A 15,033-nucleotide genomic window follows, 5' to 3' on the forward strand; every position below is an offset into this window, starting at 1 on the left:
CCCTTTAGTTTTCCTTGAAGATTTCCTCCCCTTCTCCGAAGGTTTCACCATCATCACCTGATAGGCCCCTACTGGAAGTACTTTATCAGCGTCAGCTTTCTCACTTTTCTTTTTTGCAAAGCTGTTATTATTGCTGCCGGCCGCTTTATCGTGTTTGAATGTCGAGGCCATACCATCTTTGCAATTAGTAAATTCTGATGGAATTTTTTGCGAACTTGGTATCCCCAATCTTTTCTTCAATTTACGACAGTCCGTAGCCTCGTAACCTGTATATCTGCAGTATTTACAAACAGTCTCGAAAGCGTTGACGCTGCGTCTTTCTGACGCAACTGGTGATGTTGACTTACGCTGCCCGTTATTACGACATTCCTTCGACTGATGTCCCGGTTGTCCGCAGGTAAAACATTTTCCAGTTGATAGTCTATCCAGAGAATTTCGGTTTCCTCCGGTGAAGTTCTTCTGTGTCACTGTAATACCTCCATTTTTCCCTTTGTGCGTGCCAGATATAGTTTTCTCCAGCTCAATGGCTCCCACACAAGCATCATGGAGAGTTCGAAAATTATGAGCTCGTACCAGAATCTGCAATTGCCCACGTAATCCTTGTTCGAACATGAGTTTTGCAAGCGTCAACATCAGCGTTTTCGAGCCTTGTTTCTCGCGCTCGCTGAACTCACTGTGAAGACTCAGTAGGCCGTTTAGAAAATCTAAAGTGACCTCCTCCGTACGAGTCACATATTTGGTAACATCTTCATTTTCCTTCTGTTGCAATTTACTAAACTCCACCTGAAGCCCCAAGAGACTCTTTGTTTGCCCAAAAAGTGACTCTAATTCAGTTTTTAATTGCTCAAATGACGTTACTGTTCTATATTTCAGTTGTTGCATGGCGCTGCCCTCCAATTTACTACCTAGAATCCCCTTCAATAGGAGATCCTGAAGCTCCGGATGGATTAGCTTCCTGGCGCTGTCAACTGATTTCAAGAAGGCGTCCAATTTGTCTGAATTTTCTCCTCCGAAATTGCGAACCATCTGCAGTGCGCCCTTCAAATCGAGATGCGTCCGTAGGGCCTCCCGATTATTCTGGACATTTTGCTCCACCCAGGCGTCTGCTAGCAGATCTCTGAAGTCATTTCTCTCTTTTTCTGCCTCCTTCCGACGAAGACGCTCAGATTCCAGGAGTTGCCGCATTTTTTCCTCTCACCTCCTGTTTCCTATCTCCAGAGTCGCAACTTTTTCATGCAAATCGAAGATTTTCCCTCTGAGATGATCAAGACGTCTAGGCGATCGCTCCTCCCCCAATTTTTCTACGTCGGGTTGCATGGTCTCACGACGCCCATCCTCAGGATTCCGATTTGGAATAAAACCCCCTGCTCCAAGTGCCCCCGCCTGAAAGAAGACGTTGCTTGGTGTCGAAAATGGCTGTTCAGGTGCTTCACTGGTAGAGACCCGCTCCTTCTTCCTCCTTCTTCTTCTCCTGCTCCTTCTTCCTCCTCCTGAATTTCCTCGACGTCGTCGAAGGGATTCCCAGGCACATTTTGTGAAGGATTTACAGGGCGAAGACGTACATTATTTGGGGAATTTGATATTCTCCCTTCATTTCTTTGCGTACTATTAGCTAGCCCAGCCCTAGACAACTCGTCCGGTAACTCGTCCCCAGCCTCCTGGTGAACCTCAGTCCATACCTGTCGCTGATTGGCGGCTAACATGCTCTGATGCAAGGATTGGGTATATCCTCGACGCAGGTTAACATTCCTGTCAATCTCCCCATCCGAATGAAATAGATTCCTCCTTGCTCCCCGCGCAGAGAGGGAGTAAGAATCAAAATCACTTTCTTGTCGACTACCATTAGCTCCCGTAGTTGACATATCGATTATTTATCCCTTGGCCAAAAATAAAATAAACTTACCTGAGTTGCTACTATCTCAGCACTGTCCCTTCTTGATAGGATAGCTTTCCGTCGTACTAGCCCTTTTTTTACTCGTAGGTAGTAGGGTAGGTTTTCCACTGTACTATCCCCTTTTTACTCGAAGGTAGTAAGGTAGGTTTTCCACTGTACTATCCCTTTTTTTACTCGAAGGTAGTGGGGTAGGTTTCCGTTGGTACCACAATGATGAACTTCTCGCCCATCGATGAAAGGTCCACGAAATAATCTTCGGCTTGCTTACCACAAAGGTAATCTTCTCGCTCCCGCGATGAAAAGGGTTGTTACACGTGTTGGCCAGAGTACCCCCAAGTAGTCCAATTCCTCAGATAATATCTCGTGCTCTATCACTGTGTTATTAGACAGTGGTTGATCAGGCCTCCGTCTTCCCAAAATTACGCTGCCACCAAATATGTTATGGACCCGAGCGGTTGGGTTCGATGCAGGGATTGATTACACGCGATTAGATAGTAGAAATAATCATCTTTATTGGAAATTGAACTTGTGTGATTAGTTTTACCATTTATTAAACAAATAAGTACCCGGATTGATACTGAAGGTATCAGGCGAGTATAAGTATAAAAAAGGTCATTCGAGACTCGTCGAGTAACTGGCCCCGAAGCAACGAATTCACCAGTCTTTTATGCACCCGTGTAATTTGATTGGATCAGGTCATTGTTCTTTGTCGCGCACCTGCGAGGCATCGGGTGACGTCTCCTAGCGCGCGCGAAGACCAGTCGTCGGGGCGCAAAGTGCTGACGCTGCACCCCGGTTATCTACATTCGTCGAATATACGTGGATTTAATGCACGAATATTCGACGTTATTTTATCTTTCTTCATTCTCTGTTTTGTTTCGGATATTATGTGCCACTTTCATGTCCTCATATTATCTGGATCAACAGGGGATTTCATAACGTTATTTAGGGCATAACAAGTCAATGAAGAACTTCGCTGTTCCTCTATTGCCTGATTTCTCTCCAATTGATTCTGTAAGGTTTCAAGCACCATGTTCAGTTGTTGGTGAGAAATCATTGTCACCTCCACTGACTGGAGCACTTCCACTTTCTTTATTACAGGTTTATTTGCCTTTGACACTGTAGCTTCTGTTTCACTCTTTGCATCTTTCTTCTGAGGATCTGAGCCGATTCTCAGATCCTCTGAGAATCTACTGTAGGAATAATCCTGAATAATTAGTACCTGTTACTCGACAAATTTTGATTTGTTAGGCCTAACCGTCTAGCTCTTCCCGCTTAACTCCAGATTTCCCAGCATTATAAGTACCCACTCATTAATTAATTAATAGATTTAAACAACCTTGATGACATTGAGATAAAAAAAACTTACTCTCTTCCAAATTTTCATTTACCTCTAGATTTTTGTTTTGATGATTTTCAGTTTGTTCTTATTCCTCCGAAAGCTCTAACTCTTCTTCTGAGTTGAGCTCCTCCGAAATCTCTGAGTCTTCTTCACTTTGTTTTTTCTTTGATTTCTGGACCCTCTCTCCGTCATGTCTATCATTCGAGTTGGAATCACTCGAGGGACTCAGCATTCCTTCAAGGAAGTAGTCCTTTGTACTTTTCTCTGTGATCTATTTCAGGATTTTGAAACAACACAAAATTAAGTCAATTTTAAAGTCTATATTTCAAATTTGCTCTTAAATTCTCTTTAAGTCTAGGTATTCTCTAGTTTTTACCAATTTTCCCTTTAAAAAAAAATTGTTTCTTGCTTCTAAACCAAAATCAACGTACAACAATAGAACATGGCTTGAAATAGAGAGTCGCATCTTCCCAAAGTGCCTCCGCACATACGCGCACCGTGCTCCGAGATTCGGCTCGACGCACAGCAGTGAAAACCGTCGGAGCTGGTTGATCAAGCACACATATGCGGTGCCCTCCAATATACGCATCCCCCTTTAGTCAACAAGTGAATTTCCAATGCACTGCAATTTGGATACGCATAAGTTGCCCTGAACTTTTCTTCGGTCATTTTGTGGAACTTTCATTTATAAGAAATTCCAATTCATTTTCTCTTTTTCCCTCTAGAGCATTCTCTTATGTATCTATCTTCTAACCTCTGAACTTCTTTTTCAACATCGAAAACATAAACATAAGAAATATCGATTTTCTTCTCTCTTTTCTTCTTAAACTCTAACACTCTGTGGGGAGCACAATAGCAGATTTTGTTTACATTCTCGAGGTCAGGCGCGCGTTGTTTTTCATCTACCAAACACGCTTAGAGCTGTACATTCGAGTTGACTCATGCTGTCTTTGTCTCCATTCATGGTTCTAATTTTTTCGTTGCTATTTGTATAAACTTCATTTGAAACGTGAATTTATTAAAATTCGTATTAACTGTTAATTCTACCTTCTATATTTTTCACTATTCTTCCGATTGACCTAAATTCACTTCTAATTTTATTTGTTTTACACGTGCCTCTTTATTCATCTAACCTCAATTAATTCATTTTAATTACCCGGGTGTATATTTGATGCTCATTTGTAATTCCGTCGACAATATACTCCTGTACGTACTCACCTCTTAAAAACTTTGCACATCCGCTTTTTATGACTATAATATACTCTTAATTCTCCAATCACTTAATCTGTTATGGACCCGAGCGGATGGGTTCAATGTAGGGATTAATCACACGCGAGTAGATAATAGAAATAATGTTCTTTATTGGGAATCGGTTTTGAACGATTAATTAACTATTTATTAAATAAATAAGAACTCGGTCTGATACTGAGGGTATCAGGCGAGTACAAAGTGTAAAGAAGGTAATTAAAAACTTGTCGAATGACTCGCCCAGAGGGAACGAATTCACGGGTTTTTATTGCCTTGTAGATTAGATTGCATCAGGTCATTGTTCTTCGTCGCAAACCTGCGACGTATCGGCTGATGTCTCCCGGCGCGCGCGAAGGCCAGTCGTCGAGGCGCAAAGTGCTGACGCTGCACCCCAGTTATCTACATTCATCGAATATAGGTGGATTTAATGCACGAATATTCGACGTTATTTTATATTTCTTCATTCTCTGTTTTGTTTCGGATATTATGTGCCACTTTCGCGTTCTCATAGTATTCGAATCAACAGAGGGACTTCATAATGTTATTTAGGGCATAACATTCCTCCCCGTCAGACAAGAAAATTAGTACCCTTAGAAATTTTCCATTCTAACCCTATCTCATCGACACAATACCTAACAGACACAATTTACAGCAATTATTTACAATTCATTACAATGCATATATTCTTATGGTATTCTGAAGTTCGTTGCTTCCCGCCTAGGCGCTGGCCATGGTTTCCGAAACCAGTTGTAAAGGGTCAGCCCTAGAATGATCGCTAGGATTACCATCACTCCGGTGAAAATCGATGAAGGGTGCGTGAGAAATTCTCGATAATCGAATTTCTTCCGTATTTTATTAAGGTTCTCCTTTCTCAACTGTCAGTTGCACGTGAAGCCCCTCCAGCTCCTTCATGTTCCCGACAATATTGGTCAGCTGGACGTCACTCAGGGTAAATCTTCGCTGTTCTAACTGGGTGATGGTGACGTCATCCAATGTCAAGTTCAATTTTTGGTGAACATGAGCATTGAATGTTACTTCGTGTGAATTCGTGCCTCTAATAGTGAAGTCAGTTGCTACTATCTCACAGAAGTCCTCGACTCGCAGGATTCCTGAGTCCTACAGGATATCCCGTACTTCCTTGTCACAACAGGTGACTACTACTCCCTCAGATTCTGGGGTCACGTAGAACCATGCGTTGTCCTTTCTCATTTTTATGAGGGTGAGCCCTTAAAGCTGCAAGTGTTTCACGACGCATGTAGCAGGCATCTTCTCAGGACTCATGTAAATTTGCACCTCATATAGACTCGTATCTTTTACTTTTTGAATTGGAAGAGATTCGGTGCATAATTATTGTACGCGAATTGTCTTGCAGTGATTCAATTGTCCAGCGGTCATTGGCACGAACTGTTGTATCGATCCGTGTATCACAAGAAGCTCGTTCTTCACCTCCAGGTATGAATAATACCCGTTCGTTGTCCGCACAGGAATTCCATGCGTCAGCAAAACCTCGAACGCTTGAAAGTTGACCAGCGGTATTTCCTCCAAGGTGATAATTTTAAATCCGAATGCATGTACACTGACGGTGGATACCTCCCCCATTTTATACATTCCGCTTACTTCGAGGTCAAAGGGGACACTTAAACCCTTTGGTAACTTCGCTGTTTTGAGAAGGGTGACTAACCCTGTCTCAGTAAAGACTCCGGTATTCAATATCGACCTCTTGGCATCAGTTAGTAGCTTCCTGATCTTCGCAGCATCCCTCATTACTCCAGTGTAGATTGCTTGTAGTATTATGAGATGTTCATCGAGGTCTACTTTATCCGTGATTGTCAGCACCTCGTAATCCTTGTCCCTTAAGGACTTCATCAGGATCTCCTCGTTTTTCTGAATCATCTCCTCAGTGTGTCCCAATTGATAGAGAGTTAATAATCTCCATCTGTTTGCGAGAACTATCGAACGTCCCTTCGGTAATGTGAGGTAATACGGGCTCTTCTGCATAATTAATTAATTAATATAATTTTGGGTTGTTTGGCCCTAATTAAAATAATATACGTAAAGACTTTGGGGCGGACACGATAAATTCTAATTTCAGCACAAAAATTGATGTGAAAGGAGTAACTATTGTTTCACATGTGGTATTTTAGTTCACTTTCATAGTGATTTAATCGTTGGAAATGGATCTCGCAGATTTTATCGTATTTCCTTCGATGATGAGCTTATTCAATAATAAAACTTGCGTTGTATATAATAACATACCATACCTTATTACTTTTATTTTTTTCAATATTATATGTCAGTTTCAGGGCCATGGACAACAATAATGACGGTCGTATCTAAGACCTCACCTGCGTCTTGGATTATTTGTCGTAACGAACATCTCCCAGCTGAAAGACCCCACCAGCACAAAAAGTTTAAATTCAACCCTTTTTACTTTGTAAATGCATTTTTTTTATCAATCATAGTTTTTATGGGTAATTTAACTGGTTTGTGGAAAATATAGTTACCATAGAACGTAATAAGCGTAAGTGCTTCAGCTTAACAAAAAAAAAAATTCTGAGGCAGTCTAGTCCTCTAGCATAAAATATCACTTGAACAGATTTGAGATTTGATAAATTGATAAGGACTCTCAAAGATTCTTCCTTTCGAATTTGCACACTATCAGACTAGATGTGATTATAAGTGGATCCCATTATGTGGCTTTTGGCGAATGTTTTTCAAAAAAATATGCTTATTATTTTATTTTCTGAGTGTATCATCTGCTTTTACGTGTCATGTTTTAGACAGAGAACAGCGAATGCTATGAAATGCATCAGTGACGCGATACGTTCGTGTTGGGTACAGCGGCAGGCAGTTTATTACTCCAGGAAAGAAAAGGCCCAAAAAGAAAGTTAAGCGAGAAGTGGATGAATTCGTTAAATCACAGATTCGTGAAGTAATCTACGATCAAGCCTTACAACGTAAATATCTGCAGTTTTGTTTCAATTGCTTGTAGTCGATCATGTATGGAGATTATTGGATGGTCATCGTCATTGATTATTCCGTTCATTTCATTTTAGGTTGTTCCGTAACTGCATCTGATATTTTGGAAATCGTGAGGCACAAACATGACGATTAATTATGTGTCATTTATTTTGCTGAGTTATTTGCGGCTGCGGTTTTTCTCCAATGCTATATTAGTCTCGTGAATATATATTTTATACTTTGTTCAGATTGAACCTTGGCACATTATTCCTCTATTCCTAATTATATATCCGATGACACAGGACGAAAGGAATCGCTTTCCATGGTGGGCTGGACACATTTACCAAACTCCTTCATGATATGGGTTTCAAGTATGAAATTCGAGACGGGGCTCGGAATTTTAGGCAGCACCCTCACATTATCTATCTCAGGATACAATTCCTGAAGGCAATGAAACAATATCTTGACGATGGTGACTGGGACATTATCTATGTCGATGAGAGCTGGACGTGGGAGACAGGAACGGGTAAAATGAAGGATTGGCAGGACGATGATAAGCGCAGCTGCTCAGTCAAAACTACGTCAACAGGAGATCAATGGATTATCTGTCATGCTGGGGGCACAGACGGATTTGTGCCGGGAGCATGTCTTTTCACTCGTTCTGGTAACGTTCCAAAGTAGCTGTTGATTATCATACAGACATAAACGGGGATAAGTTCAAAGAATGGAACTGGGCAGTTACTTCCGAATCTCAAACGCCGCACCGTGATTGTTATGGATAACGCACCTTACCATAGCGTACAGGTATAACATCATGCTTTACATTCCCCCATTTAATTTGTAATGCTCATTCCTGAGTGGAAATTTTGCTCAGTCCAACATTGGATTCAATACTGGTCACAATTTCTTGATTAGACTTTTGGATCAGGCTCTGGTAAGATTGTAAACAGAGTATCTGGATCCAATGTAGCGAAGTGAATTCCGATCATATTCTGATCAGTCTAATCTTGAATGAATCCGAATAGGATCCGGTACTGATCAGAGAGTTCGGATCCTATCATTTTATCAGGCATGGATCCAAACATGTGTTAGATTTTATATCCAAATCTGATCAAAAGCAGGTTTTACTGACCAGTCTCTTATTTCAGCCTGATTAGAGTTTCACTCTGGTTGTTTCACCGGGAGCTGGACCAGGAACGAGTTGGGCCAACTTGGATGGAAATCGTGATAGAAACGAGAAAAAAATCAAATCTGTATCGTTTCGACATCAATTGTCATCCAACTTGGCCCAACTCTTCTCTGGTCCAGCTCACAGTGGAACAAAACTGAATGATATCCATATTGTTATCTGAATTATTTAGATTGAGAAGAACCCCTCTTCAAGTTGGAAGAAAGACGAGCTGACCTTATGGTTGAAAAACGAGGGTATCAAAGTGGATCCCTCACTGACGAGGAAGGAATTGCTCGCTCTGTGTGGCCTGATTAAGAAACCCATCAAATATGAATTAGACGAATTCATAAAGACAACAACTCATCATCGTATACTACGACTACCCCCATCCATTTTTTTTATAATGCCATTGAGTTGGTTTGGGGCCTGGGGAAACGTAATTTTGATAAAAGACTTGGCTATCACCATGATTACTCTCACCAAATGATTGAACAAATGTGGGCACAAGCTCTTGAGTCTGTAACTCCAGAGATTTGGAGGAAATGCTGTGAAAAAACTGAGAGACGGATGCTCCAAAATTATGCCAATGAGGTAACTGGTGAGGAGGATGCAAATCAGTTCTCCAAGCATCGACAAGATAATGTAAACCTCCACGCAACAACACCTACGTTAGAATGTGAGGCCCTCTCATCTGTGAGCACTCAGTCGTCATGTATCGATCAATCTGGAATGAGTTTCGGAGGACCTGTACGCAGATCATTGCTTTCGCAACGTGATTCAGAACAGGTGAGATGAGATAATGTATAAAGGTATGATTAATTCCACAGCAAAATGATCAAGGCTATCAGGCGCTTCTGTAACCTATCGATAACCATCAATTTATCTTCATAAAATTATAGAGGGGATATATTTACTTGCAAACATAAACATTGGGATTTTAGAGAGATGACAAACGTTCCACTTTGCCCCACCTCACTTACGACAAAAATTGAATAGAAAAATAGAGTGTAAAGAACTTTAGACTGTAAGAAATTTTCAGTCGAGGAATTCCTATGGAAAATATCTCAATAGAAAAAGTTGTATCGAAAGATTCTATAGACTCTTTCTATAAAATAGTTTCTATTGGACTTTCTGTGTAACAAACAACGCAGTAAAACTGCGTAATCGTTCAATAGAAAAGGCCAAAACTAATAGAATTTTCAATAGAATTTCCTATCAAATTAGCTAGGTTTTTCTATCAGTTTTGTGTGTGAAATTTTTCCACTTCTTCTTCTAGTCTGAAACAGATTCTGCGGTGCATTCGCCATCTCCGTTGAAAGCCTGTATCTGACAATGAGATTTCGAAAACTCGCCTCAGCACTGAGCTTATTCATGTTTTACATATAAATTACTTTTCCAGGTCTTTAAGACTGATGTTGCAGACAGCGACCTTGCGAGACCGATCCAAGACGTGAGAACTTCTCTGTACAGCAACGATTCTCCTTAGATGAGTTATATACCACGTAAAACCACAAATGATATAAGTAATTCGAACTCGCCTAACACATTTCATACTATTAAGGGTTGTGATTGTAGTTGCAGAAGGTAGCTGGCAACAAAACGACCATTGCGGATGACCATCCATTGATCGAAATAGCCCAACATGTCATCGATGTAGATGGGCCTCAACAATGTCCACAAGCTGAAAAAGCGTCTTGTTACACTGTGCAAGTACGTTGAAATAATCAAATAAGATATCTCTTTTTTGTGCGATCTATGACACAAATCTCTTCATCATTTTCCCCTTGATTAAATGACAGGATTGGCTGAGAAAAGATGACAACACGCCAATTCTCACGGATGAGGGCATGCTGTATGTACTATATCTGAAGACATTATTATCAACAAACTAGCTCAACGATGCTGTAAGGATCTGCAGACGAACTGTGATTCTCGATTCAATGTAGGGCAATTTATTATGTATATTTTTCATCTGTTGTAGATCATAAGTGCTTATCTAAAGTTGATTATGAAAAGAAGTGGAGGCTCGGGTCACGCATATGACACTTTCTTCTTTGAACAACTACTCATTTTATATGATAGTGTGGGTCAATGGACACGACAGGTACATAAACATACAGTTACTCACGGTATACTATTTATTATGGCTTGACATTCAATTCTGCTTCTCCCTCTAGACTGATATCTTCAGCAAAAAGATGTTATTGATACCCATGCACTCATCGAACCATTGGTCATTATGTGTGGTGATTTTAAAATCAAAGTGTATCATCTATTATGACAGCTTAGGTGGCACAAGTCTGCCCTATATGGATGTACGTATTCAGTAGCCTGACATTATTTTTTATTCAATCATTAACCATGAGTTCCAACTAATATCCGATTTCTGTTGACAGATAATCCTCCAATATCTCGCTTATGAAATGAATCAGACCAAACATAAGGAGCTGTTTTTATCAGAGTGGAGAAAAGTTAATGCGAAAGTATGTAGTGACAAATAATTTAATCATGGAAATCATTGCCTGTACATTATCTGACGGGATAAGTCAATAATCAGTACATTTACTTTTATCTTTTCATCTTAAACTAAGTTCTGAGACAGGCAATAGTTTGAGTGAGAGAAACTGAATAATGTTCAGTCTCGCAGTATCTATCAATTTTATTTTTTTGTTGTTTCATGAACTTCAAACTCTTTCTTAAAGTATTTCAGAGGTTTATCAATGACAAGTAATAATGAAACACTGCTTCCATTTACACTACCATCGTATTGTCATATTATCTGTATAAAAACTAATAATCTCGTCGTCGATAGTTGAAACACTCGTCTTTTTTCTTTTTTCTATGCCCAGAAATGGCAGGAAAGCACCCAGAGTTATTTTTAATGATTTTACTATGGCTATCGCCTTTCTCTGCACTATGTCTGGGTTGATTGAAATATTTTATGTTTACACCAACGTTTTGATTCCAGAACATCCCTCAGCAGAATAATTTCAGCGACTGCGGTGTATTCCTTTGCTCGTATGCTGAGTGCTTAACCAGAAATGTGTCCTTTGATTTTACATCAAATGACATACCACAGATACGAGCCAGGATGTTACAGGAAATACTTACCTCGCAACTGTCATCTCGACTATTGCCATTAGATTCCAGGAAAGCAGGCAGTCAACGACGAATACCACCAAAGCCCATTAGTTCATTGGTATGTATTGAAACTTGTAATATCAACCTATTGAAAATAGAACCCATAGAAACATCATAGAAACACCTGGCGTTTTCGCTTGGGAGTTCTATTAAATGTCGATAACAATCCCATTAGAATTATATTAATATTCTACTGGTTTTGCGGATTTCCAGTGAAAACTTCAACCCATTTTCTCGGCGAATAGGTGACAGACATTTGATGAAAAAGGATAATTGGAATGTGATTCTTCAATATGGCTTATTATCTTGACATTTATTCCATTGAAATTCTTGGGTATAAAATTTTAGAGTCTTTTCCTTTGTATTTTTTTTTTCATTACAAAAATCATAATAATAAAATAAGTAAATTTATGCTGAAGATTTATATAAAAGAATGATAATTTATTGGCTTATTTGTTGAAAATAGTTATTCAAAATTAGCACGAGAAATTTCGAAAAACTGTCAATAGTGTTGCAATATAATTGTAATAAAATTTCAATCTAAAACTGGGAAATTTTAAATTGATTCATGTCAATTTGTTGATTATTCCAGAAGCAGAAGAAGACAGCTGTATCGCGAGCCAAAGTAGCGGAACCCACCAAAGATTCGGTGACAGATTTAAGAGATGTTTTCCTTCACGTTGCTGCTTCTTTCCATCAGGTTGATCGCCGGTTTCCTCAAGGGAGAGCTAATGCCCAATGTACGGCAATATCAACATTTTGGATTGCAATAATGGCACAATCGACAGAATCAGTCTCGCAAAATCTTCTGGACACAATCCTGATCGACGGTGACCGTTATTACGTGGAATGCAAATCACGGAATGATGTACAAGTGGATCAACTCCATGTAGAAGATCTTTGCACCCGATTCACCGTTTTCAACAGACTTGTGAACATTGATCAATATCATCGGTCAATGTGGTGAGGGCAGCTTTGACGATCCAATGCTGGTCGAAAAACTCACCGAAACGATCAATCAATGTATTGATAACTATCAGCATAACTTAACACACTGTGGATTTTTGTTTATTGAGCACGGCAAAACAGTTGCATTCAGGATTGTGAGGTTGTCCTCAGAGCCACCTCACCGCTACCATTTTTTCATGTTCAATCAACATGGCGTGGACAAGAATAATCGTCGCCCAAGGATTCAATGACAAGCTGTAGCTCGATGCTTTCGATACCTCAACACAGAAGCACTGATTGGGCTGCTCTTAACGGAACACCCTCGCGAAAGTTATTGGCAGATTTATGCCATCAACGTCGGAACACCCGACTGAGACGACCCAAAAAGTAAGAGATCTTATTCTCAGTAGTGATCAACCGATCAAACTTTTCACCGTACCATTATCCGTGGAATAACCGACAGTTCCCCATGAGAATCCCCAGAATACTCATGCCGCATCCAAAATTTTATAACTGAACGGTCAATAATAATATGTAACACTTCTAACCCTCGACCCCACCCCAAACCCTCAATATTATCTGCTAATCCCCCCTCGACTCTATGAAAAAAAATCCAGTACTCAAAAGACATATTTTCCACAGGCTCGGTGACTCCGATTCTGTAAAAAAGCTGATCGACATCAAATCCTTACGCCACCAAACCGATGGAGAGCGTTTCAATACCGTCATGAACTGCATGAAAACCTCCAAAAGCTTCGTAACTGATGCTCTTGAAGTCATCATGAAAATGACAACAATCACTCCGATGGAGGCGTCGAAGGAGACTGGGAGTTTCCCGGAAATAAGGGAAGGGGTGAGGAGGATGGAGAAAGATCCTGGTACAGTCGTACTGGAGAGATTATAGTCCTCAGAGTTACCCCCACTCTACCCAATTCCCACTCACATCCTCGTCTCCCACCTCTGAAAACCAAGACTATAATCTCTCCAGTACGACTATAGGTATTTGGGAGGCTCCATGACTCGATAACTTTATAGAAATCGATTCTGAAAACTTGATTTGCACAAGATTTTCTCAATGATTTAAAATGCGTCAAAAATCCAAGGCTTACTCTAATACATCTTTTTGTTGAAGAAAACAACAGACAAACTCACTTCCCAGACTTTTTCAAAATTGATCAAATATTATTGCGCTCATCAATTCTTGTATGATTTTTTTCACAAATGGCTGGAGTTTGTGTCAATAAATCCATTTTGATGAAATTTTTCTTGGCTGAAATTTGCCCTTAAACATTAAACCTATGTAAAAAATCAATCAGTGGTGATTTTTATATATTAATTATTCTTTTGTGATTTTCCTGTAAAAAATTCTTGAACATGAATTTTCCTAGTTTTTCCCGTTCTATTTTTTCTTCATTCTCATTACGAAACGCAAGGAGAAGAAATGATAAATTTCCTGCTCAAGCATTTTTATAGGAAAAATCGCAACAAAATAACTTGTACATTACAATTATTATCTGATTGAATTTCTTAAAAAAACGTTTTTCTGTGTCAATTCTTTTTTTCCAAAGTTATTTGCTCCTCAGAATTCTAAAATTCACTTAAAATCTTTCCCAGGGTATGGAGGATGACTTCCCAATCCATCTCTTCACAATATATTGAAAGAAAAAATTGTAAAAGTGTTCGACGAGAAATCCCCCATCAAACCTAGCCCTTCAAACCATTCGAAACCAAATTCAGTGGAAAAATCGAGAGCAACTCCAGGAAAATTAATCGAAAAAGAGAAGAATTGAATCATTGAAGTTCGAGAGACTGGAATAAATTTTCTGGTAAGGCATCACTTCTTTCAGGATCAGCTGAAAAAATCATTAGGAGTCCCAAAACCCCTGAAGACGTGAAACGAAACCTTATGGCGACATTGGACATGATCTCCAATGAGCCATCACCTGGAATTATTAAAAATACTGAAGATAATTCGAATTTCATTACAGATGAAGATCTTTACAATAATTAGGCATGCTTTGGGAATCAGATGAACGGTTATAATTCTGATGGAGATGATTATGGAGCTGCAGCCACAGCATTTCCTTCTGGTTGTCATGAAGAGGACGAGTGAGAACGATCGAAAAGGCAGGAACGAATGTCTCTGGCTGTTACAAGGGAATCTGAATCCCTGAAATATGTTCTGAATTCTCTTGCTGCTCAAGGGAACCATGTGGATGGTTGGTGCGAGGAGGAAGGGGATGTTCTCCAGGAGAAATTGCTGGTGGGAAAGAAGTTGGAGTCTGGGGGAGGGCCCTGTTGGATCCTGTTGACACCCACACGCATTCC

General features: G+C 39.8%; 1 protein-coding gene across 3 annotated transcripts; it reads left to right on the forward strand.

Annotated features, from left to right (window-relative positions):
- The first annotated feature begins 8,057 nt into the window (after positions 1-8,057).
- On the forward strand, positions 8,058-14,776 carry LOC107042157 (sentrin-specific protease 1). 3 transcript variants are annotated; one of them, XM_015263068.1, is made up of 13 exons: positions 8,058-8,249; positions 8,807-9,402; positions 10,016-10,118; positions 10,192-10,326; positions 10,416-10,520; positions 10,598-10,720; positions 10,794-10,931; positions 11,013-11,099; positions 11,585-11,815; positions 12,350-13,092; positions 13,348-13,583; positions 14,320-14,531; positions 14,694-14,776. In XM_015263068.1, exons 6-10 carry the CDS (start codon positions 10,625-10,627, stop codon positions 12,722-12,724), a joined length of 927 nt encoding a protein of 308 aa, XP_015118554.1. In that variant the 5' UTR covers positions 8,058-8,249; positions 8,807-9,402; positions 10,016-10,118; positions 10,192-10,326; positions 10,416-10,520; positions 10,598-10,624; the 3' UTR covers positions 12,725-13,092; positions 13,348-13,583; positions 14,320-14,531; positions 14,694-14,776. The 3 variants fall into 3 exon arrangements, with proteins under 3 accessions (XP_015118554.1, XP_015118552.1, XP_015118555.1); XM_015263066.1 differs by having other exon boundaries at positions 13,348-14,531; XM_015263069.1 differs by lacking the exons at positions 8,058-8,249; positions 8,807-9,402; positions 10,016-10,118 and having other exon boundaries at positions 10,125-10,326; positions 13,348-14,531.
- The last annotated feature ends 257 nt before the right edge of the window (positions 14,777-15,033 follow it).

Source organism: Diachasma alloeum, unplaced genomic scaffold (genome assembly GCF_001412515.2).
Source record: "Diachasma alloeum isolate Michigan unplaced genomic scaffold, Dall2.0 Dall_scaffold_00427, whole genome shotgun sequence".
In the NCBI taxonomy this organism is placed as follows: domain Eukaryota; kingdom Metazoa; phylum Arthropoda; class Insecta; order Hymenoptera; family Braconidae; genus Diachasma; species Diachasma alloeum.